This window comes from Hyperolius riggenbachi, chromosome 7 (genome assembly GCF_040937935.1).
Source record: "Hyperolius riggenbachi isolate aHypRig1 chromosome 7, aHypRig1.pri, whole genome shotgun sequence".
NCBI classification, from domain to species: Eukaryota; Metazoa; Chordata; class Amphibia; order Anura; family Hyperoliidae; genus Hyperolius; species Hyperolius riggenbachi.
Window position 1 is genome coordinate 12,534,560 of NC_090652.1, and position 25,064 is coordinate 12,559,623.

General features: G+C 46.3%; 1 protein-coding gene across 3 annotated transcripts in view; it reads left to right on the forward strand.

The window, feature by feature from the left end:
- Nucleotides 1-25,064, forward strand: part of CDIP1 (cell death inducing p53 target 1) — a 99,876-nt gene that overhangs the window by 66,554 nt on the left and 8,258 nt on the right. For all 3 annotated transcript variants that reach the window (XM_068243592.1, XM_068243590.1, XM_068243591.1), the window contains exons 2-4: nt 7,441-7,541; nt 9,372-9,479; nt 24,002-24,293. In XM_068243592.1, coding sequence (XP_068099693.1) covers nt 7,457-7,541; nt 9,372-9,479; nt 24,002-24,293 — 485 coding nt within the window. In that variant the 5' untranslated portion in view covers nt 7,441-7,456. The remainder of the gene's footprint in view (nt 1-7,440; nt 7,542-9,371; nt 9,480-24,001; nt 24,294-25,064) is intronic.

The window sequence follows — 25,064 nt, forward strand, 5'->3', positions numbered from 1 at the left end:
GGAATGTCTTCACTCCTTAGCATTGTGTCCAGATTGTTCCGTAGTAATGGGAACCTGATGAGCAGCGATAGTAATGTCTTCACTCCTTAGCATCGTGTCCAGATTGTTCTGTAGTAATGGGAACCTGATGAGCAGCGATAGTAATGTCTTCACTCCTTAGCATTGTGTCCAGATTGTTCCGTAGTAATGGGAACCTGATGAGCAGCGATAGGAATGTCTTCACTCCTTAGCATTGTGTCCAGATTGTTCCGTAGTAATGGGAACCTGATGAGCAGCGATAGGAATGTCTTCACTCCTTAGCATCGTGTCCAGATTGTTCCGTAGTAATGGGAACCTGATGAGCAGCGATAGTAACGTCTTTACTCCTTAGCATCGTGTCCAGATTGTTCTGTAGTAACGGGAACCTGATGAGCAGCGATAGTAATGTCTTCACTCCTTAGCATCGTGTCCAGATTGTTCCGTAGTAATGGGAACCTGATGAGCAGCGATAGTAACGTCTTTACTCCTTAGCATCGTGTCCAGATTGTTCTGTAGTAACGGGAACCTGATGAGCAGCGATAGTAATGTCTTCACTCCTTAGCATCGTGTCCAGATTGTTCTGTAGTAATGGGAACCTGATGAGCAGCGATAGTAACATCTTCACTCCTTAGCATCGTGTCCAGATTGTTCTGTAGTAATGGGAACCTGATGAGCAGCGATAGGAATGTCTTCACTCCTTAGCATCGTGTCCAGGTTGTTCTGTAGTAATGGGAACCTGATGAGCAGCGATAGTAATGTCTTCACTTCTTAGCATCGTGTCCAGATTGTTCTGTAGTAATGGGAACCTGATGAGCATCGATAGTAATGTCTTCACTCCTTAGCATCGTGTCCAGATTGTTCCGTAGTAATGGGAACCTGATGAGCAGCGATAGTAATGTCTTCACTCCTTAGCATCGTGTCCAGATTGTTCTGTAGTAACGGGAACCTGATGAGCAGCGATAGTAACGTCTTCACTCCTTAGCATCGTGTCCAGATTGTTCCGTAGTAATGGGAACCTGATGAGCAGCGATAGTAACATCTTCACTCCTTAGCATCGTGTCCAGATTGTTCCGTAGTAATGGGAACCTGATGAGCAGCGATAGTAACGTCTTCACTCCTTAGCATCGTGTCCAGATTGTTCCGTAGTAACGGGAACCTGATGAGCAGCGATAGTAACGTCTTCACTCCTTAGCATCGTGTCCAGATTGTTCCGTAGTAATGGGAACCTGATGAGCAGCGATAGTAACGTCTTCTCTTCTTAGCATCGTGTCCATATTGTTCTGTAGTAATGGGAACCTGATGAGCAGCGATAGTAATGTCTTCACTCCTTAGCATCGTGTCCAGATTGTTCTGTAGTAATGGGAACCTGATGAGCAGCGATAGTAACGTCTTCTCTTCTTAGCATCGTGTCCAGATTGTTCTGTAGTAATGGGAACCTGATGAGCAGCGATAGTAATGTCTTCACTCCTTAGCATCCTGTCCATATTGTTCTGTAGTAATGGGAACCTGATGAGCAGCGATAGTAATGTCTTCACTCCTTAGCATCGTGTCCAGATTGTTCTGTAGTAACGGGAACCTGATGAGCAGCGATAGTAATGTCTTCACTCCTTAGCATCGTGTCCAGATTGTTCTGTAGTAACGGGAACCTGATGAGCAGCGATAGTAATGTCTTCACTCCTTAGCATCGTGTCCAGATTGCTCTGTAGTAATGGGAACCTGATGAGCAGCGATGGTAATGTCTTCACTCCTTAGCATCGTGTCCAGATTGTTCCGTAGTAATGGGAACCTGATGAGGAGCGATAGTAACGTCTTCACTCCTTAGCATCGTGTCCAGATTGTTCTGTAGTAACGGGAACCTGATGAGCAGCGATAGTAATGTCTTCACTCCTTAGCATCGTGTCCAGATTGCTCTGTAGTAATGGGAACCTGATGAGCAGCGATGGTAATGTCTTCACTCCTTAGCATCGTGTCCAGATTGTTCTGTAGTAATGGGAACCTGATGAGCAGCGATAGTAATGTCTTCACTCCTTAGCATCGTGTCCAGATTGTTCCGTAGTAATGGGAACCTGATGAGCAGCGATAGGAATGTCTTCTCTTCTTAGCATCGTGTCCAGATTGTTCTGTAGTAATGGGAACCTGATGAGCAGCGATAGTAACGTCTTCACTCCTTAGCATCGTGTCCAGATTGTTCCGTAGTAATGGGAACCTGATGAGGAGCGATAGTAATGTCTTCACTCCTTAGCATCGTGTCCAGATTGCTCTGTAGTAATGGGAACCTGATGAGCAGCGATAGGAATGTCTTCACTCCTTAGCATCGTGTCCAGATTGTTCCGTAGTAATGGGAACCTGATGAGCAGCGATAGTAATGTCTTCACTCCTTAGCATCGTGTCCAGATTGTTCCGTAGTAATGGGAACCTGATGAGCAGCGATAGTAACGTCTTCACTCCTTAGCATCGTGTCCAGATTGTTCCGTAGTAATGGGAACCTGATGAGCAGCGATAGGAATGTCTTCACTCCTTGGCATCGTGTCCAGATTGTTCTGTAGTAATGGGAACCTGATGAGCAGTGATAGTAATGTCTTTACTCCTTAGCATCGTGTCCAGATTGTTGTGTAGTAATGGGAACCTGATGAGCAGCGATAGTAATGTCTTCACTCCTTAGCACCGTGTCCATATTGTTCTGTAGTAATGGGAACCTGATGAGCAGTGATAGTAATGTCTTCACTCCTTAGCATAGTGTCCAGATTGTTGTGTAGTAATGGGAACCTGATGAGCAGCGATAGTAATGTCTTCACTCCTTAGCATAGTGTCCAGATTGTTGTGTAGTAATGGGAACCTGATGAGCAGCGATAGTAATGTCTTCACTCCTTAGCACCGTGTCCATATTGTTCTGTAGTAATGGGAACCTGATGAGCAGCGATAGTAATGTCTTCACTCCTTAGCACCGTGTCCATATTGTTCTGTAGTAATGGGAACCTGATGAGCAGTGATAGTAATGTCTTCACTCCTTAGCATAGTGTCCAGATTGTTGTGTAGTAATGGGAACCTGATGAGCAGCGATAGTAATGTCTTCACTCCTTAGCACCGTGTCCATATTGTTCTGTAGTAATGGGAACCTGATGAGCAGCGATAGTAATGTCTTCACTCCTTAGCACCGTGTCCATATTGTTCTGTAGTAACGGGAACCTGATGAGCAGCGATAGTAATGTCTTCACTCCTTAGCATCGTGTCCAGATTGTTCTGTAGTAATGGGAACCTGATGAGCAGCGATAGTAATGTCTTCACTCCTTAGCATCGTGTCCAGATTGCTCCGTAGTAATGGGAACCTGATGAGCAGCGATAGTAACGTCTTCTCTTCTTAGCATCGTGTCCATATTGTTCTGTAGTAATGGGAACCTGATGAGCAGCGATAGTAACGTCTTCACTCCTTAGCATCCTGTCCATATTGTTCTGTAGTAATGGGAACCTGATGAGCAGCGATAGTAACGTCTTCACTCCTTAGCATCCTGTCCATATTGTTCTGTAGTAATGGGAACCTGATGAGCAGCGATAGTAACGTCTTCACTCCTTAGCATCGTGTCCAGATTGTTCCGTAGTAATGGGAACCTGATGAGCAGCGATAGTAATGTCTTCTCTCCTTAGCATCGTGTCCAGATTGTTCCGTAGTAATGGGAACCTGATGAGCAGCGATAGGAATGTCTTCACTCCTTAGCATCGTGTCCAGATTGTTCTGTAGTAATGGGAACCTGATGAGCAGCGATAGGAATGTCTTCACTCCTTAGCATCGTGTCCAGATTGTTCCGTAGTAATGGGAACCTGATGAGCAGCGATAGGAATGTCTTCACTCCTTAGCATTGTGTCCAGATTGTTCCGTAGTAATGGGAACCTGATGAGCAGCGATAGGAATGTCTTCACTCCTTAGCATCGTGTCCAGATTGTTCCGTAGTAATGGGAACCTGATGAGCAGCGATAGTAATGTCTTCACTCCTTAGCATCGTGTCCAGATTGTTCTGTAGTAATGGGAACCTGATGAGCAGCGATAGTAACGTCTTTACTCCTTAGCATCGTGTCCAGATTGTTCTGTAGTAACGGGAACCTGATGAGCAGCGATAGTAATGTCTTCACTCCTTAGCATCGTGTCCAGATTGTTCTGTAGTAATGGGAACCTGATGAGCAGCGATAGTAACATCTTCACTCCTTAGCATCGTGTCCAGATTGTTCCGTAGTAATGGGAACCTGATGAGCAGCGATAGGAACGTCTTCAATCCTTAGCATCGTGTCCAGATTGTTGTGTAGTAATGGGAACCTGATGAGCAGCGATGGTAATGTCTTCACTCCTTAGCATCGTGTCCAGATTGTTCTGTAGTAATGGGAACCTGATGAGCAGCGATAGTAATGTCTTCACTCCTTAGCATCGTGTCCAGATTGTTCCGTAGTAATGGGAACCTGATGAGCAGCGATAGTAACATCTTCACTCCTTAGCATCGTGTCCAGATTGTTCCGTAGTAATGGGAACCTGATGAGCAGCGATAGTAATGTCTTCACTCCTTAGCATCGTGTCCAGATTGTTCTGTAGTAATGGGAACCTGATGAGCAGCGATAGTAATGTCTTCACTCCTTAGCATCGTGTCCAGATTGTTCCGTAGTAATGGGAACCTGATGAGCAGCGATAGGAATGTCTTCTCTTCTTAGCATCGTGTCCATATTGTTCTGTAGTAATGGGAACCTGATGAGCAGCGATAGTAATGTCTTCACTCCTTAGCATCCTGTCCATATTGTTCTGTAGTAATGGGAACCTGATGAGCAGCGATAGTAATGTCTTCACTCCTTAGCATCGTGTCCAGATTGTTCCGTAGTAATGGGAACCTGATGAGCAGCGATAGGAATGTCTTCTCTTCTTAGCATCGTGTCCATATTGTTCTGTAGTAATGGGAACCTGATGAGCAGCGATAGTAATGTCTTCACTCCTTAGCATCCTGTCCATATTGTTCTGTAGTAATGGGAACCTGATGAGCAGCGATAGTAATGTCTTTACTCCTTAGCATCGTGTCCAGATCTGTAGTAATGGGAACCTGATGAGCAGCGATAGTAATGTCTTCACTCCTTAGCATCGTGTCCAGATTGTTCCGTAGTAATGGGAACCTGATGAGCAGCGATAGTAACGTCTTCACTCCTTAGCATCGTGTCCAGATTGTTCCGTAGTAATGGGAACCTGATGAGCAGCGATAGGAATGTCTTCACTCCTTAGCATCGTGTCCAGATTGTTCCGTAGTAATGGGAACCTGATGAGCAGCGATAGTAATGTCTTCACTCCTTAGCATCGTGTCCAGATTGTTCCGTAGTAACGGGAACCTGATGAGCAGCGATAGGAATGTCTTCACTCCTTAGCATCGTGTCCAGATTGTTCCGTAGTAATGGGAACCTGATGAGCAGAGATAGTAACGTCTTCACTCCTTAGCATCGTGTCCAGATTGTTCCGTAGTAACGGGAACCTGATGAGCAGCGATAGTAACGTCTTCACTCCTTAGCATCGTGTCCAGATTGTTCTGTAGTAATGGGAACCTGATGAGCAGCGATAGTAATGTCTTCACTCCTTAGCATCGTGTCCAGATTGTTCCGTAGTAATGGGAACCTGATGAGCAGCGATAGGAATGTCTTCACTCCTTAGCATCGTGTCCAGATTGTTCCGTAGTTATGGGAACCTGATGAGCAGCGATAGTAATGTCTTCACTCCTTAGCATCGTGTCCAGATTGTTCCGTAGTAATGGGAACCTGATGAGCAGCGATAGGAATGTCTTCACTCCTTAGCATCGTGTCCAGATTGTTCCGTAGTAATGGGAACCTGATGAGCATCGATAGTAATGTCTTCACTCCTTAGCATCGTGTCCAGATTGTTCCGTAGTAATGGGAACCTGATGAGCAGCGATAGGAATGTCTTCACTCCTTAGCATCGTGTCCAGATTGTTGTGTAGTAATGGGAACCTGATGAGCAGCGATAGTAATGTCTTCACTCCTTAGCATCGTGTCCAGATTGTTCCGTAGTAATGGGAACCTGATGAGCAGCGATAGGAATGTCTTCACTCCTTAGCATCGTGTCCAGATTGTTGTGTAGTAATGGGAACCTGATGAGCAGCGATAGTAATGTCTTCACTCCTTAGCATTGTGTCCAGATTGTTCCGTAGTAATGGGAACCTGATGAGCAGCGATAGTAATGTCTTCACTCCTTAGCATTGTGTCCAGATTGTTGTGTAGTAATGGGAACCTGATGAGCAGCGATAGTAATGTCTTCACTCCTTAGCATCGTGTCCAGATTGTTCCGTAGTAATGGGAACCTGATGAGCAGCGATAGTAATGTCTTCACTCCTTAGCATTGTGTCCATATTGTTCTGTAGTAATGGGAACCTGATGAGCAGCGATAGGAATGTCTTCACTCCTTAGCATTGTGTCCAGATTGTTCCGTAGTAATGGGAACCTGATGAGCAGCGATAGGAATGTCTTCACTTTTTAGCATCGTGTCCAGATTGTTCCGTAGTAATGGGAACCTGATGAGCAGCGATAGTAATGTCTTCACTCCTTAGCATCGTGTCCAGATTGTTCCGTAGTAATGGGAACCTGATGAGCAGCGATAGTAATGTCTTCACTCCTTAGCATTGTGTCCAGATTGTTCCGTAGTAATGGGAACCTGATGAGCAGCGATAGTAACGTCTTCACTCCTTAGCATCGTGTCCAGATTGTTCCGTAGTAATGGGAACCTGATGAGCAGCGATAGGAACGTCTTCACTCCTTAGCATTGTGTCCAGATTGTTCTGTATGGGAACCTGATGAGCAGCGATAGTAATGTCTTCACTCCTTAGCATCATGTCCAGATTGTTCCGTAGTAATGGGAACCTGATGAGCAGCGATAGTAATGTCTTCACTCCTTAGCATCGTGTCCAGATTGTTCCGTAGTAATGGGAACCTGATGAGCAGCGATAGTAATGTCTTCACTCCTTAGCATCGTGTCCAGATTGTTCCGTAGTAATGGGAACCTGATGAGCAGTGATAGTAACGTCTTCACTCCTTAGCATCGTGTCCAGATTGTTCCGTAGTAATGGGAACCTGATGAGCAGCGATAGTAATGTCTTCACTCCTTAGCAACGTGTCCAGATTGTTCTATAGTAATGGGAACCTGATGAGCAGCGATGGTAATGTCTTCACTCCTTAGCAACGTGTCCAGATTTTTCCGTAGTAATGGGAACCTGATGAGCAGTGTTGAAGCTGGACTGATGGGTGTTGGAGGAGGAGGTGTTTATAGAAATCCGTGTGACAGTAAAGGGTGGATATTAATACTGGGTGGATCTGTATGGCTTATATGTGCAGTTTCAGTAAATTGATGGATAACACTGATTAACTTGCCTCTTGTTCCTTTTCTTCCCATGTCAGATTGATCCGTAGCACCATGGCGAGTGACCCGCCCCCTCCCTACCCTGGAGGGCCCACAGCCCCACTGCTAGAGGACAAGCATGGCTCTCCCAGCATGGAAGGTAAAGTTATCATGGTACAGTGTTTACACAAGTGTTTGCTTTCTTTAGGCCTTTCACAGACAGCTTAAAGCGGATCCGAGATGAAAAATCAAAGCTGGCCATACACTAGGCCGATTACACGCCGATCGACAGCAGATTCAATCACTGGGATCAAATCTGCTGTCACATCGTTCACGCTAAACGAAAAATTTCGATCTATTTAGTCCCGAAATAGATCGGTCCCATCAATCACTCTGTGTGGGAAATTACCGTCGATCGCCTGCGGGTATGGAGCGCGTCGCTAGCGTCGTACGATCAACGCAGGTATACATTACCTAAAGCTGGCTCCAGGCATCTTCTCCGCATCAGCTCCCGGCTTCCGGGCTGGCATCACCTTCCGCATCACGACATCCGTGTATAACTTCCTGTGTCACTGCAGTGACAGCGGAAGTACAAATAGAGGGTGCTCTATTTTAACTTCCGCTGTCACTGGAGTGACAGAAAGTTATACGCGGATGCCGTGATGCGGAGAAGATGCCCGGGACCAGGCTTCAGGTAATGTATGCGGGGGGGGGGAGCAGCGGCAGCTCAGCAGATGGTGAATCGGTTTCAGGCTGAAATTGATTCACAATCTGTTTGCAGTAAAGGCAGCCATACGATCCCTCTCTGATCAGATTCGATCAGAGAGGGATCTATCTGTTGGTCGAATCTGATGGCAAATCGACCAGTGTATGGCTACCTTTACCACAACAAGTAACTTGTCTATATATCTTATCTAAAGTTTAGATAGTTTACACAGCAAATCTAGCTGCAAACAGCTTTAATAGAATATGATTGATCATTCCTGTGATACAATGACAGCAGCCATGTTGTTTGTAAACATTACACAGAGGCAGGCTTATTTGCATCTTGAGCAAAAAAAAAACTAATCCCCCCCCCTCCTCCTCCTCCTCCCCTTTGTCTCTGAAATCTCTGGCTAGTAATACCTCCTCCTCCTCCTGCCCAGACTGAGCTCCCATGAGCCCTTGCTACTGTCTGAAAATGCCAAGGCTCTCTGATAACCTGTGGGCGTGGCTTGTTTAGTTTATAGGAAATTAGAGTATTAAGACAAAAAAGTATTTGGCTTGAGGAATGCCCTATAAACAATAGGAAAGGAACACAATTATACAATGTGTAAAAGTTCATCTCGGATCCACTTTAAAGGGATTCAGAGCTCTGTAAAAGTAAAAAAATATACATACCTGGGGCTTCCTCCAGCCCTATCCGCTCGGATCGCTCCCACACCGCCACCGTCCTCTTTTGGAGAGACCGTCCCTCTTTGGGCGCCCTGTCCCCCTGTCCCTCTCTCCTCCTCATTTGTCCCTCTTTCAGGGCTTTGTCCCCCTTTCTATGTCAATATATATATTTCTCTACAAAAAAATGTGTTTGACTTTATTCCCATCCTTAAAATTGATATATAACTCGTTTCAAAAAATTTTAATATGAAGAAAAATGAACCAGGATAGAAAGGACCAGTGTGGTTTGTGTTATAAAACATATTTTTCTTATGAAATCTTTATGGTATGCATGACTAGGGGTGTAACGTGGGCGTGATCAGGGGCGTTACTTAAGTGTCCCTCTGTCTCATGTCAAAAAGCTGGGAGGTATGCCATAGTGTGCCGACAGGCATCCAGCTATCCTAGGGAATCCCAATGTAGCGAGACGGCAGAGCAAGTAAAGCAGCCTGGTTATTAATGTTTTGCACTCTACAGACACGTTTATCTCATGTCACATGACGCCTCGGGTACACTTTAACTAAGTGAATACATCAGAGGATTGGCCCCTTCACTGATCTGTTTCCTTCTCTTCTAGATAACAGACAACCTCCAGCACCCTATCCCCCCAGCATGCCCTTTGTCCCCTCAGAATCCGGGCCTCCCCCGTATGAGCCGAACCCTGGATACATCCCTCCAAACCCAGGTAAGCTCTTTTCCAAGAGATATTGTACTTTATAAATTCTTTCCACTTTTCACTCAGCATTGCATAGCACTTCATGGTGAATCTGAGCTGTCCACGGCCACCAATCAGATTACAGAGTAACAAAAGATTGGCGTTTATCTGTGCCCCGTCACTACTGTGTGGTGGATAACACCCCTTCTTTACACACAGTCCTGGATTGCCCAGCAAGCTCATGGTGAACCTGAACTCCTAGGAGCGTGTGAGGGACTACAAACAACCAAAAAGCCCTCTTACTATGGAATGCTACGGAAAACAGAAGTTTGCCTTCTTGACGGTTATCCCGAGCACAGCTCGGGGTAACCTGCGCAGAAGGACTTCTCCGGCCCCGCTGGGCCGATTTTCACTTTTTTTTTTTTTTGTACTGCACGCACCTAGCACTTTGCTAGCTGCGTGCATATCCCGATCGCCCCCCCGGCGCGACGCCCCCCCCCCCCTCCAGACCCCTTGCGCAGCCTGGCCAATCAGTGCCAGGCAGCGCTTATGGGTGGATCGGGATTCCCTCTGACGTCAGTGACGTCATCCCGCCCGTCACCATGGCGACGGGGGAAGCCCTGCAGGAAATCCCGTTCTGAACGGGATTTCCTGCGTACTCTGATCGCCGGAGGCGATCGGACTTGGTGGGGGGGATGCCGCTTGTCAGCGGCCATCATGTAGCGAGCCCTGGGCTCGCTACATGATTAAAAAAAAAAAAAAAAAAAAAAAGTGCTGCGCCGCCCCCTTGCCGTCAGAATTGGAACTGCAAGGGGGTTAAAACAGAAAGTAATTGCGATTATTCAGGTTGGAGTGAGCATATAAGGTGTCCCAAGATGCACCACTGCTGAATATGCAAATCATCACTTTGTTGTCTCTGTAAGCTAGCCACACCTCCAGAACCGCTGGGTTTCTCAAGTCCCACCCCACAATAATCCATGCCATGCACTGATGAGGATCAACCAGTCCGAAACAGTCTGTATGCAGGTTGGATTATTGTGGCTCTGCAATATTAACTAGCTGACACATCATTGCATTCCAGTAGTTCTGGAGGTGTGGCTAGCTTACAGGGACAACAAAGGGATGATTTGCATATTCAGCAGTGTTGCATTGTGGGAGACCTCATATGCTCACTCCAACCTGAATTATGGCAAATACCTTCTGTTTTAGGAAGGCCAAACTTCTGTTTTATTAACGAAGTCCAAAGGCCAGCTGAAGACCCAAGCTAGACGGTCTAAGATCTCACCAGCTTTGTCTTCTTTGCTCAGTATTGATACCATCCAATAAGATATATGGTTGATCCTTAAAGGGATCATTAAGCCTACAAAAAAAAAACAGATTTGCTAATCTGAGGCTTCTACCAGCCCCCTGCAGCTGTCCTGTGCCCTCGCAGTCACTCACGGAGCCCCCGGTCCCCCCGCTACCAACTACTTTCATTTCCGGCCAACAGACTTACTGCGCCTGCGCAGGCCTGGCCACGCGTCTCCTTCTACGCGTTCCCGTCCGCAATAGCGCCCTGCGCAGGATGCTATTGTGGACGGGAACGTGTACAAGGCTACGCGTGGCCGGGCCTGTCGGTGAAGTGAAAGTAGCTGGCGGCGGGGAACGGAGGATACGATCCAGGTGCTCAATGACACATTCATTGCAGTATGCCAGAGATCAAATCTATGACTTATTGACCCTTTTTATCTCTTTCCAGCTTTTAGAAGCCATTTCCTGGCAGGAAAGTGGTTTATGGCTGTAATTACTTATCAGTGAGGGTTACGCTCAGTTCTGACCCGGACAGAAACTGTCACTTGCATACCTGATATTTAACTCTTTCAGGCAGTGAAAGAAAAAAAAACAGCATAGTTATTAGTGTGCTAGGCGCTGTACATACACATGTCTATCTCATCATGTCACATGTCACTTCCGGTATCCTTTAAGTGTAGACTGTAAGCAATAGTAGTTCTTCCTATTCCACAAAAACACTTAAAGGGAAGGTTCAGGGTGGATACAAAAAAAAAAAAAAAAAAATGCGAATCCACTTACCTGGGGCTTCCTCCAGCCTGTGGCAGGTAGGAGGTGCCCTCGGCGCCGCTCCGTAGGCTCCCGGTGGCTTCCCCCGCCCTGGTCAGGCCGGCTGCCAGGTCGGGCTCTTCTGCGTTCCAAAATGCGCCTCACGGGGGCGCACTGACGTCATCGGACGTCCTCCGGGCTGTACTGCACTGGCGCCGAGGGCACGTCCTGCCTGCCACGGGCTGGAGGAAGCCCCAGGTAAGTAGATTCGCATTTTTATTTTTTTTGTATCCACCCTGAACCTTCCCTTTAAAACTTAGATTAAGGGTTCACACATTGGACGTCTTTCTCCGCAATGCGTGGCTGCGTCGGCTTGTAAATTGATGGTAGGATAGTACAGAAAGCAGCTGGCAGTGGGAGAACAGAGGATCGCGGAGGACCGACGTGGGGTTGGAAGGCTGCAAGGGGCTGGCAGAAGCCGCCAGGTAAGTGAAATTCCGCCGTCCGCCCTGCGTTCCAAACATCTTGCTTGCGTCCTATTGGTCGCGTTGCAAGCCTCACCGGAAGGAGGAAGTGCGCCAGTGTAAGCCTTGCAACCAATAGGACGCTTGCAAGCTCTTTGGAACGCAGGGCGGACGGCGGAATTATGGGTAAATAACCCCTTGTATCCCCGCCGCACACCTGCGCCAATTAAAGGATACCACAACTGACATGTGGCATAATGAGATAGACATGGGTATGTACAGTGCCTAGCACACAAATAACTATGCTGTGTTCCTTTTTTTCTTTCTCTGCCTGAAAGAGTTAAATATCAGGTATGTGTGTGGCTGACTCAGTCCTGACTCAGACAGGAAGTGACTACAGTGTGACCCTCACTGATAAGAATTTCCCCCTTTTTTATCTCTTTCTTGCTCTCAGAAGCCATTTTCTTCTAGGAAAGTGTTTTATAGTTGGAATTTCTTATCAGTGAAAGTCACACTGTAGTCACTTCCTGTCTGAGTCAGGACTGAGTCAGCCACTTACATACCTGATATTTAACTCTTTCAGGCAGAGAAAGAAAAAAAGGAACACAGCATAGTTATTTGTGTGCTAGGCACTGTACATACACATGTCTATCTCATTATGCCACATGTCAGTTGTGGTATCCTTTAAGCCTTATCTGAATCACCAGTAATCACTCAAGATTACTCATGAGAGCATCCCTGCTCATAGTACAAGACATCTCATAACACAAGTGCTTGTAGACCTCCTTGCTTGGGACTTCAGCCGGCAGGTAAGCCTTTGTCCTTTGGGTGTGTTGGACTTCTAGCATTCGGCATTGTAAAGGATACCCGAAGTGACATGTGACATAAGAAATTCCAACTATAAAACACTTTCCTAGCAGAAAATGGCTTCTGAGCGCAAGAAAGAGATAAAAAGGGGAATTTCTTATCAGTGAGGGTCACACTGTAGTCACTTCCTGTCTGAGTCAGGACTGAGTCAGCCACACACATACCTGATATTTAACTCTTTCAGGCAGAGAAAGAAAAAAAGGAACACAGCATAGTTATTTGTGTGCTAGGCACTGTACATACACATGTCTATCTCATTATGTCACATGTCACTTCAGGTATCCTTTAAAAGTTTGGGTATGTTGGCACTGGCATCAGAAGCCATTGTTACCTCATCGATCCCATCCTAGGGTTTGTTTCTGGATAGCATGTCTGATAATGAGCACGTTGCCACAGCAGTTCTATATGCTATGAAAAATAACATGCAAATTATAACGTGCAAGGTGCGTTGTATTATTCCTTCGTTGTAGCAACGCACCTAGTGTGAACTTAGCCTTAAAGCAGACCTAAAGCATAAAAGTAAATTCCACACTGTCAGCACAGTCCGCAGACGTTCTAACGGCACGGATGAATGTTTAAAAACTTGTGCCAGAAATACAGGTTTACTGTTTAGCCACGTCCCCTCCTGAAAAACTGCCACGGCATTATTCTACCATCGCAGGAGAGCTTCTAAGAGCTTGTGCAGTAGGAGAGCAGGAGGTAGCGCTTAGATCAGGTCCGGTATGTTGTGTGGCACAGAGCCAATCAAAGAGGAGGGGAGAAGAGAAAAGGAGTGTAGTGTTAATTACAGTGATCAGAGTGACAGACATACAATGGCACATACCAGAGCTGCCACACTGCTCCAAACCTCAAGCGAGAAAAACGTATGATATAATGACTTGTAGTACAGATAGTGTTTAGAACATTAGTAGCAAAGAAAAGTCTCATATTTTTATTTTCAGTTCTATAGCTTTTTTTTTTTATAACATGGCATCATACTGTCACAGTTCCAGTTTTAAAACCACACACTGTCTTAAACTATGAAACAAAACAGAAATAATGATCCTTTTGAACTTTCCTGCAGTAAAACCTTATCTCAAGCCGTCTTTCACTGTTTCTTGTCTGTTAAAGTGCTTCAGAAAACAGGACTGGATTTGACCCAAGTTGGGTCGAATAGCTCACAGAAGCTCATTTGCATATGTAACAAGAGTTTTTTTTTTGTTTAACTCTTCCTGTACTTGAAAACAATACGAGACTCTTTTCTTTGCAGCGAATGTTGTATTTCTTAGCTGTACTACACATACAATTCATTATATCATAAGTTTATTTTTGGTTCAGGTTTGCGTTTCTACAGAAATCACCTGTTGCTGCAATGGGTAAAAAAGAGGATGAACAGTCAGTAAGTGACCAGGAGGCTCCCACTGCCCAGCATTCAGGCTGTGGACCAGGGGGTACCTGGTATTCAGTGCACATTTCCTGTTCACGTATCAGTGAACTTTGTACTCGTGACTGTAATGGTCTTTTATATATTAAAGAGAACCTGAACTGAAAATAAAAAGTCAGAATAACCATACACAGGACATACTTACCTCCTGTGTAGTCTACTCCTCAATCTCATTCTCCTCTCCTGCGTCCTGTTTGTCCGCTGTGATCAATGGAATTCTCCAGCCTCCATTTTAAAAATGGCCATTACCCCATAACAGCTTCCTGGTCAGCACACTGTTAAACTGTAATATCACCCACTTGAGCCATAGGGAAGCATGGACATTACCTTGCACATTCAGTTGTAACTAACAGCTGCTGATATAGAACTGACAGCAACTGGTATATTTCAGTTCTGACAAAATATTGTCAGAACTGGAAGGGATCACTGTAAGAAGAAAATGGTGAGCTTCTGAGAGGAACTAATGGTGAGGTAAGTATGAAATATTCATTTGCAGCTACGTCATGTGTTTATTTTAAATAACTTTACGCTTAAGATTCCCTTTAAATTAAAGGGGCACTACAGTGAAAATCTGTAAAATATGTGCAAACATAGACAAATAAGAAGTACGTCTCTTCAAGAGTAAAATGAGCCATAAATGACTTTTCTCCTATGTTGCTGCCACTTACAGTAAGTAGTAGAAATCTGACAGAAGTGACAGGTTTTGGACTAGTCCATCTCTTCATAGGGGATTCTCAGCAAGGCTTTTATTCTTTATAAAGATATTCCCTGTAACGATTGTGGAACTTTCCCCGTGATCAGCGCACAACGCGTGCGCTGACACGGCGGAAATCCTCCACAAGCGTATAATTTGCAGGGACCCAGCAAAAGGTGCTACGCACCCGTAGAGGGAAAATTCCTGTCGGCAGATGGCGCTGGGGAGTGCAGAGGAACCAATCCTCTGTACCTCCACAAATGCCAGACAGGAATTGTACAAAACGCAGTACGCAATCGCAAGAGAGGCAATTGCGAATGAGAATGAGCAAAGGGACAGGTTGTATGTGTGTGTGCCAATCCAGTCGCCACCCCGCAACCGCACACACACAACAGCAGATATGAAATAGGAACGCGATCGCGAGAGGTGCGATCGCCAGACGAGACACAAGGCAGATCAGAACAGAATACGAGGTTAGCAAAGGCACAGCAAATAATACAATGAGGAGATACGGAAAATAACAAATGCTAGCTAACCGCGAACACCGCACTCATTCGCAACAGTGCAAGCGGTTATGCACGGTCTCCACGTGATAAGCACAATAGAGACAAGCACGCCTAACTAACCATTAACAGACAAACATGAAACAGAGGACGCGAGCGCTTGCTTAACGGTTACCTCACCGAGCCTCCAGCAAGCGTAGCAGACAGACACACGAAAACAGGGACAAGCGAGAGATAGGATCCACAGCACTAGCGAAAAGTGGCTAGCACGATCCCAGTACAGAGTAGCAGAACAGGAGGATCCCCAGCGCTAGCGAAAAGTAGCTAGCGCGATCCCAGGAGACAGAACAGAAGGATCCCCAGCGCCAGCGAAAAGTGGCCAGCGCGATCCCAGAAGACAGAACAGAAGGATCCCCAGCGCTAGCGAAAAGTAGCTAGCGCGATCCCAGGAGACAGAACAGAAGGATCCCCAGCGCTAGCAAAAAGTAGCTAGCGCGATCCCAGGAGACAGAACAGAAGGATCCCCAGCGCTAGCAAAAAGTAGCTAGTGCGATCCCAGGAAACAGAACAGAAGAGATAGCTGGTAGCAACCGCTGCACCAGCTATACTCCAAGAACAGAGATCAGAACCATTTCCTGTCAACCACCATAGGGACAGGACAATGGCAAACAGGCAAGACAAGACAGAACAGGCAATACAGATAATACAATCCTAACAGCACTAGGGAAATCTGCCTAGCGCAGATTCAGGAATTACTCTAAGCTGATGTTCAAACAGAGAGCAAGGCTGACACCCCACCAGCAGTGTTACACAGGACGAAATCCTTATGAACAGCGAAGCATTGTGGGAAAGACATAGTACTTATAGTACACGCCTCCAATGAATGTGGCCAGGCAATTTGCATTACAACGTATGCAAATTCCTCTGCAAGCACAAGCTGCAAAACTGACAGAAGCTGTTCTTTCCAGAGTCCTGCAGCATGCAAACCTACACAATGGTCAAAAGGCTGGCTGCCTGCACAGGCAGCTGAGCAAATCATCACATTCCCTAAAAAGGATTTATACAATGATGCTGGCCAGCTTCCCTGCTTGCTACACAGTTTTTTAGTAGTTGGACAGAGCAACTGCCATTCACTAAGTGCTTTTGAAAATAAATAAATCCCTGAGAATCCCCCCACGAAGAGATGGACTAGTCCAAAACCTGTCACTTCTGTCAGATTTCTACTAGCTACTGTAAGTGACAGCAACATAGGAGAAAAGTAATTTATGGCTCATTTTACTCTGGAAAAAATGTACTTCTTATTTGTATATGTTTGCACATATTTTAAATGTTACAGGTTTTCGCTGTAGTACCCCTTTAAGTCTCCCCCATTCCATTTGTATTAGAGATATCTACAAAAATAGACTGCAGTGATTTTTTTTTGTATTGGCCAGATCACCAGCACCTAAACGTGGCCATACACTACTCGACTTGGCGGCTGACCGACCATTCGATTCAATAATTACTATCGAATCAGATGATAATCACTGCCGCCAAGAGCATGCCCAATCGACAATCCCACCAATTTCTGGCTGAAATTGTTTGCATGTATCGATTGAACATGCTGCAAGATGTAAGGCCTCCGTGGTCGATCGGGTGCGCGGTGGTAACGCCGAGCGATATCGGCACAAGCCACGAAACCTTGGCACGGTTCCCACTAGAGTATAAATGTGTACATTACCTGTCCTGTGTCGCCCACCGTGCGGCGCCCATCCGTCTTCCGCTTCCTCCTCTTACATATGCACGTCACGTCATGGCGTATAGCTCGGGGCGTATGCGTGACGTGACATGCTAAACGCTGGTGGCATGTGAGGCGCAAATATAAGAGGAGGGAGCGGAAGACGGGTGGGCGACACAGGACGGGTAACGTATAAATACACACACAGGAAAGGGGGCACATTTATACACTAGGGAGACAGTGGCGGATTTGGACATTTCCTTATGCTGAAAGTGATCAGAGAGAGATTTGTCTCTAGGTTGAATCTGCCCATCATCCCTAGATGTATTGGTCCCTACTCTACTCCTGCCAACCTGAGAGTCAAGCTGAGGCAATCTCTCTGGTTTTGCCTTGAGAGGAAACTTAACCACTTCAGGACCACAGTGCTAACCCCCCCCCCTCCCCCTAAAGACCAGGCTGTTTTTTTATTAATTGGCCACTGCAGCTTTAAGGCCAAGCTGCAGGACCGCACAACGCAGCACACAAGTGATTTCCCTCCCCCCCCCACCAACAGAGCTCTCTGTTGGGGGGGGAGGGGTCTGATCACTCCACAGTTTGTTTGTTTTGGGTTTTTTTTTTTTCAATAAATATTTATTTTATTTATTTTTGAATAAAAATTGCTTTTTTTATTTTTTATAGCTGATTGCCCGGCGTTGCCCGGGTATGTATTTGGCTAGTGTTGGCTCCGCCCACTTTTTCTAACCCTAACACACAATTACTCAATAACCAAGTTTGTGGGCTTTGCGGTCTTTGGAATCAATAATTTGCATTGAAATGAAAAAAATCTGATTGGCTGTTTGTGGCTCCACCCTCTTTTCTGAATTTGAACCCCAGTCACCCAATGACCAACTGTAGCAGGTTTAAGGCCTGTGCCATTAACAGTGCAAGAATGGCAGCAATTAAATATTCCCCTTGAGAAGCAATAGGTGAAGTTTGATTCACTTTTGTAGGCTCCACCCACTTTTCTGAATATTTAACCCAGTCACCCAGTGACCAACTGTGCAAAGTTTGAGAACCCTGCCATTAACAGTGTAAGAATGGCTGCAATAGACATTTTCCCAGTGAAATTTCTATTTGTCTCCACCCACTAATGACCTGGAACTGCCCGCCCGTGTATGTATTTGACCGGTTTTGGCTCCGCCCACTTTTACTAACCCTAATGCACAAACACTCAATGACCAAGTTTGTGAGCTTTGGGGTCTTTGGCATCAATAATTTGTATATGCCCATAGAAATTAAACAAATCATATTGGCTGTTAGCGGCTGCGCCACTCTCCAACATTTGAACCCCAGTCACCCAATGACCAACTATAGCAGGTTTGAGGCATCTGCTACAGCCCCGTTTCTATGGGCGTGCGATACGTGCAATCGCCCGGGGCGCTTTATTGTGCTGCAGGAGGGGGGGGGGGCGCCGGAGCGGGGGAACGGCCATAATAGTTATAACTCACCTTCTTCATCCGTTCCCCCACAGTTTCAATATCTTTCCTCTCCCGGCGTCTGTCGCCTGGTAACAACACCCCCTGTGATGACGTACCGCATGTCATCACAGGAAGCGCTGTTACTAATTAGATAGATGCCGGGAAAGGAAGGACATTGAAGCAGCGCGGGTTCGGCGGAAGCAGGTGAGTTATTACTATTATGTCCGCTCCCCCCGCTCCTGCGCCCAACTCATGCCGCCCATACCTAACTAACCTAAACTGCGGGATCCTACCTAACACCTATATTGCGGGGCACCTACCTAACTAACCTAAACTGCAGGAACCTACCTAGCTAATCTAAACTGCAGGAACCTACCTATTTAACCTAAACTGCAGGAACCTACCTACCTAACTAACCTATACTGCGGGAACCTACCTAACTAACCTATACTGCGGGAACCTACCTAACTAACCTATACTGCGGGAACCTACCTAGCCAAGCTATACGCCGGGAACCTACCTAACTATCCTATACTGCCGGAACCTACCTATATAACCCATACTGGGGGAACCTACCTATCGAACCCATACTGGGGGAACCTACCTATCAAACCTATACTGCGGGAACCTACCTATCGAACCTATACTGCGGGAACCTACCTATCGAACCTATACTGCGGGCACCTACCTATCTAAACTATACTGGGAGCACCTACCTATCTAACCCACACTGGTGGCAACTATACAGGCTACCCTATACTGGAGGCACCTACGTAGCTAACCTGTACAACCTGTACTGTGGGCACCTATGCCTGGCTCCATGGGGGGGGATTTTCCCTTTGAAAATCAACAGGTGAATTTTGATTGGCTATTATAGGCTCCACCCACTTCCCTGAATATTAATCTCAGTCACCCAGTGACCGTCTTGGCAAAGTTTGAGATCCCTGCCATTAACAGTGAAGAAGGGCTGCAGTTTACATTTTCCCAGTGAAATTTGTTTTTGGCTCTGCCCACTTTTTGTAAACTGGACACACAGTCACTCAATGACCATGTTTGTGAGCTTTGGGTCCTTGGCATCAATAATTTGTATTTTCCCAGTGAAATGAAACACATCTGATTGGCTGTTTGTGGCTCTATCCCAGGCATGGGCAAACTTGGCCCTCTAGCTGTTAAGGAACTACAAATCCCACAATGCATTTGCCTTTATGAGCCATGACTGTGGCTGTCAGACTCCTGCAATGCATTGTGGGACTTGTAGTTCCTCAACAGCTGGAGGGCCAAGTTTGCCCATGCCTGCTCTATCCCCTTTTCTGAATTTGAACCCCAGTGACCCAATGACCAACTGTATCAGGTTTGAGGATTGTGCCATTAATAGTGCAAGAATGGCAGCAATTTTAATATTCCCTTTGAAAATCAACAGGTGAATTTTGATTGGCTTTTTGTAGGCTCCACCCACTTTTCTGTATAATAATCTGTGCCATTAACAGTGCAAGAATGGCAGCAATGTAAATATTCCCCTTGAAAATCAAAAGATGAATTTTGATTGGCTGCTGTACACTCCACTCACTTTCCTGAATATTAATCCTAGTCACCCAGTGGCCAACTGTGTCAAGTTTGAGAACCCTGCCAACAACAGAATGGCTGAAATCAATCTAACAAATCTGATTGGCTGTTTGTGGCTCCACCGCCTTTAGTGAATTTGGTCCCCAGTCACCCAATTACTGACTATATCAGGTTTGAGGCCTCTGCCATTAACAGTGTAAGAATGGTAGCAATGTAAATATTCCCCATGAAAATCAATAGGTGAATTTTGATTGGCTGTTGTAGGCTCCACCCACATTTCTGAATAATAATCCCAGGCACTCAGTGGCCAATTGTGTCAAGTTTGGGAACCCTGCCATGTAAAAAATTAAGTTTCTTGCACCGCCCACTTTTTGTAACCTTGACATATAGTCACTAAATTACCAAGTTTATCAGCTTTGGGGTCCTTGGTATCAATACTTTGTATATCTGATTGGCTGTTTGTAGCTCCGCCCCTTTCTGAATTTGAACCCCAGTCTCCCAGTGACCAGCTGTACCAGGTTTGAGGCATCTGCTATTAACAGTATAAGAATGGTTGCAGTTTAAATATTCCCTTTGAAAATCAAAAGTTGAATTTTGATTGGCTGTTGTAGGCTCCACCCACTTTCCAAAATCTTAATCTCATTCACCCAATGACCAACTGTGCAAAGTTTGACAACCCTGCCATTAACAGTGTAAGAATGGCTGCAGTTTATATTTTCCCTGTAAAATTTGTTTTTGGCTCCACCCACTTTGTGTAACCTTGTCACACAGTCACTCAATGACCAATTTTGTGAGCTTTCAGGTTCCTGGCATCAAAAATGTGTGAATGGAAGCAGTTTATCCAGCAAAGAAATCTGATTGGCTGTTTGTGGCCCCGCCCCTTTAGTGAATTTGGACCCCAGTCACCCAATGACTGACTGCAGCAAGTCTGAAGCCTCTGTCATAAACAGTGTAAGAATGGCAGCAGTTTAAATATTCCCTTTTAAATGCAATAGGTGAATTTTGATTGGCTGTTGTAGGCTCCACCCACTTTCCAAAATCTTAATCTCATTCACCCAGTGACCAAGTGTGGCAAGTTTGAGAACCCTGCGATTAACAGTGTAAGAATGGCTGCAGTTTACATTTTCCCATTTAAAATGAATGGCTGAATTTTGATTGGCTGTTTTATGCTCCGCCCGCTTTTCCTGGATTTGTAACCTCAGTCACCAAGTGACCAACTGTGCCAAGTGTGGGGACTCTGGCTTGATTACTGTGAGAATGGCAGCCTTTTACATTTTTTCCATTGACTTGAATAGGTGAAATCTGATTTGCTGTTTGTAGCTCCGCCCAGGTGTGCAGGGGGGCCGCGAGACCCCCAGAACATATCATCCCAGGTAGTAAGGGATCTGCATACCAAGTTTCGTTCAAATCGGTCAAGGGGTTTTCGAGTGATCGCGGCACATACACACACACACACACACACACACACATACACACACACACACACACATACATACATCCGATTTTATATATATAGATTTATATTTTGATTCTCCTGCTCCCTCCCTCTGCCAGCCAATCAGGGTGATCAGCTGTCATAGGCTTCAGCCGATCACTCCCCAGCCTCAGGACGGGACAGCCGTGTCACGGCTCTCCCCAGTAGAGCGCTGCTGCCGATCGCAGCGCTGTACCTGTAAATAGACGGCGATTGCGCCGTCCACTCTGAGACTGAAGAGGGGGCGGAGCTCCGCCCCCCGAGCAGGAGATCTCCTGCAAACTGCGGCCCCAGGACTTGATGCCAAACGGTGTTAGGCGGTCCTGGGGCGGCCGCCGTGGCCACGCCCATGGGCGTGGAGCGGCCTTAAGGTAGTTAAAGTGAAAATAAACTGATGGATCCTACTCCTAAAATTACTTTTGTTTATCAGCTAAAAAAAATGATTATTGTTCTCTCATGTGACTGATACAGTCTTTCAGTGTACCAGAAGCTAAAATACATGAACTATTGACCTTTACCTATCTAATCCCTGCACTTTAAAGCTGTTCTCAGCCAGGAAAGAGCTTTATGGTTTTTATTCCTTGTCAATGAAGGAGGCTATAGTCCAACTGGGTCCAGACTGGAGAGAAACTTTCATACCTGATTAACTCTTTCAGGCAGAGAAAGAAGAAAAGGAACACAGTATAGTTATTTTTAGGCTTGGCACTGTATATAGAGATATCTACAGTATCTCATCATGTCACGTCACCTTAACGTTAAAGGGGTTCTGTGGGCCTTTAAAAAAAAAGTCACTTACCTGGGGCTTCTAGTGCCCCCTGCAGCTATTAAGTCCCACGCCATCACTGAAGCTGCCTCCATACGTCGCCCCTGGTGACCTGCTAATTATTCGTCTAATTAGACTAATAGCATTGAGGCTATTATCAATAGAAGCCCCAGGTAAGTGACTTTTTTTTTTTTTTTTTTTTAAGTGAACCCGGATCCCTAGTGTGGCTTGCTGGGCATGGTGCCCCCCCTGTAGCCAGATCTTCCACCCCCCCCCCCCTCTAGCCAGCAGCCTTTACTCACCTCCCAGGCTCCAGCGATGAACCGCTGTTGAACCCTCCGCTCTGGCCGGGATACCTGCTCGTACTGCTGCTCAGTTCCCGGGTCGCGGCTTGATGATGTCATCAAGCCGGGACCCGATACTTAAATCAGAGCGAGCGTGGATGACAGCCAGAGCGGAGGGGAGCGCCAATCGCTGGCGCTCCCGGCAGGAAGATGAGTGGATCCTCTTCTTTCCCCCCTACCGCCGCAGCTCTTACTGGTGATCGCTGCGTCCCGCCGGCGATCGCAGTGATCAGAAGCCATACGCGATGGCTTCTGATCACTGAGGGGAGATGTCAGCTGTCATATGACAGCTTAATCTCCCCTCTCTGGTGCGCACGATCGCGGCAGGATGCCTAGTTTCTGTGGACGTTGAATCTACGTCCAGTCAGAGCGGCAGCACCATCTACTGGACGTAGATTCGTACTGCGTTGGTCCCCATTAGGTTAAGCAAAGGAAACTAGTGCATGCACATAAATCAGTGTCCTGTTTGCAGGGAGTGACAAACTGCTCCCTCCGTTAAAATAAATGGACTGTGCTGGCATAGGGGCAGGAGAGCTTCAGGGACTGTGCTGGCATAGGGGCAAGACAGCTGCAGCCTGACCACAGAAGTCAGGGACCAGTTATAATGAGGGAACTTCAACGCTCAAATTACGTTACCTACTCAGAATTTTTATTAGATGGAGATTAAGTATGGTAAATGACATGTAAATAATTCTGAGTTGATGCAGGGTTATGCAAATTTTGTTTGCAAATTAGCTTGAAAATGGACTACCTCGCCATCAACGAATCAAGTCGCCTGCGCAGTAGAGCGGATCCGACTGGGATTGGTTATTTCTGCCTGATCCCGGGCCAAGAGGCGGGAAAGGTAAATATTGCAGGAGCTACTGCGCCACAGCCTGATAAATTGTGGGCTGTGGCTTCAGAGGGGCCCAGGGAGACCACCGTGGGACAGAGGAGGACGGGGGAAGCCTCAATCAGATCCAGAGGCTTCCCCCCCTCCCAAGGTGAGTACCCCCTAGGGGCCCTTTTTTCGATACAGTCCCTTTAAAACCGAAGTCCTCTGTTACTGTTTCACGCTGCCCCCTAGTGACAGGTGGCCATAAATACACATTACAGTAATACTACTATATAGCAAGGACAAATAATGAATAAAAAAAAGTGCTAAAATAAATTGGCCTGGAGCACTTGCAAACCTCTAAATACATTGGCTGCTAAAGAGTTATATAAATGATGAATACAATTTTGAATGCTTGTGATGCTCCTGCAGGTTACTACCCTCCTCCTGGACCGTACGGACCTATGGGCTATTATCCCCCGACTGCTGGCCAGTATCCACCCCAGTTCCCGTCGCCTGGGACACATGCCACCACCGTTATCATGCCACCTGGAGCCACCGCTGCCTCCGCCACCACCACAGTGACCATGCTGCAAGGCGAGATCTTCCATAGTTCTCCGGTACAGACAGTGTGTCCGCACTGCCAACAGCCAATCACCACCAAGATCAGCCACGAGATCGGGCTCATGAACGTCCTGCTCTGCTGCTTCTGCTGCTTTGTGGGGTAAGTGAGATCTCTGCTTCCGTCAGTGGGGGTCAATAAGCTGTATACAGCAAAGTCCCTAGTGTCCAGCACTGATAGGGAGCCCCCGAGGCCAGATCCATGTGCTTGCCGTGTGCTTAAAGTGAACCAGAGACAAAGCACCCTCATGTATTTTAACATATATATCAGTAAGAACATTAGAGAAAACACCTACCCTGCTCTCTGCTTCATCCTTACTGCTAAAAGTGTCTGTAATCAGCTGTGATAAGAATCCCGGACTGAGCATTCAGTCTGGCTTTGCTGGGAATGATTATTGCTGAGTCATTATAGCAGAGCCACAAGGGGGCAAGCTTGGGCTTAAAAAGACAACAGAGAAGACAGACTCAGCTATAATCTTTCCATAGCAAAGCTAGACTGAGTGCTCAGTGGGGGATTCTTATCAGAGGTGATAACAGTCAGATTAAACAGAGAACAATGAAACAAAGAGCAGATTAGGCGTTTACTGTCATATTCTCACTGATTTATAAGGTAAAATACATGAAGGTGCTTCGTCTCTGGTTCTCTTTAAGCAACTGGGAGGAAGGATAGAATACTCACCAAGCCTCCAGTGGGCATGTCTCCCGGCATATCACCTGACCCACGGCATGGTTGCCAGAAGACGCTCAGAGCTACAGGACGTCATTTTATGGCCAGTCCTTGGACTTTGTTCCTTCAGTAACACTATCTGACTGAAGAGAGTAAGAGGAACAGCGCCAATGTTTATCATCTAAAGGCTGAAGCTGAGACAAAACA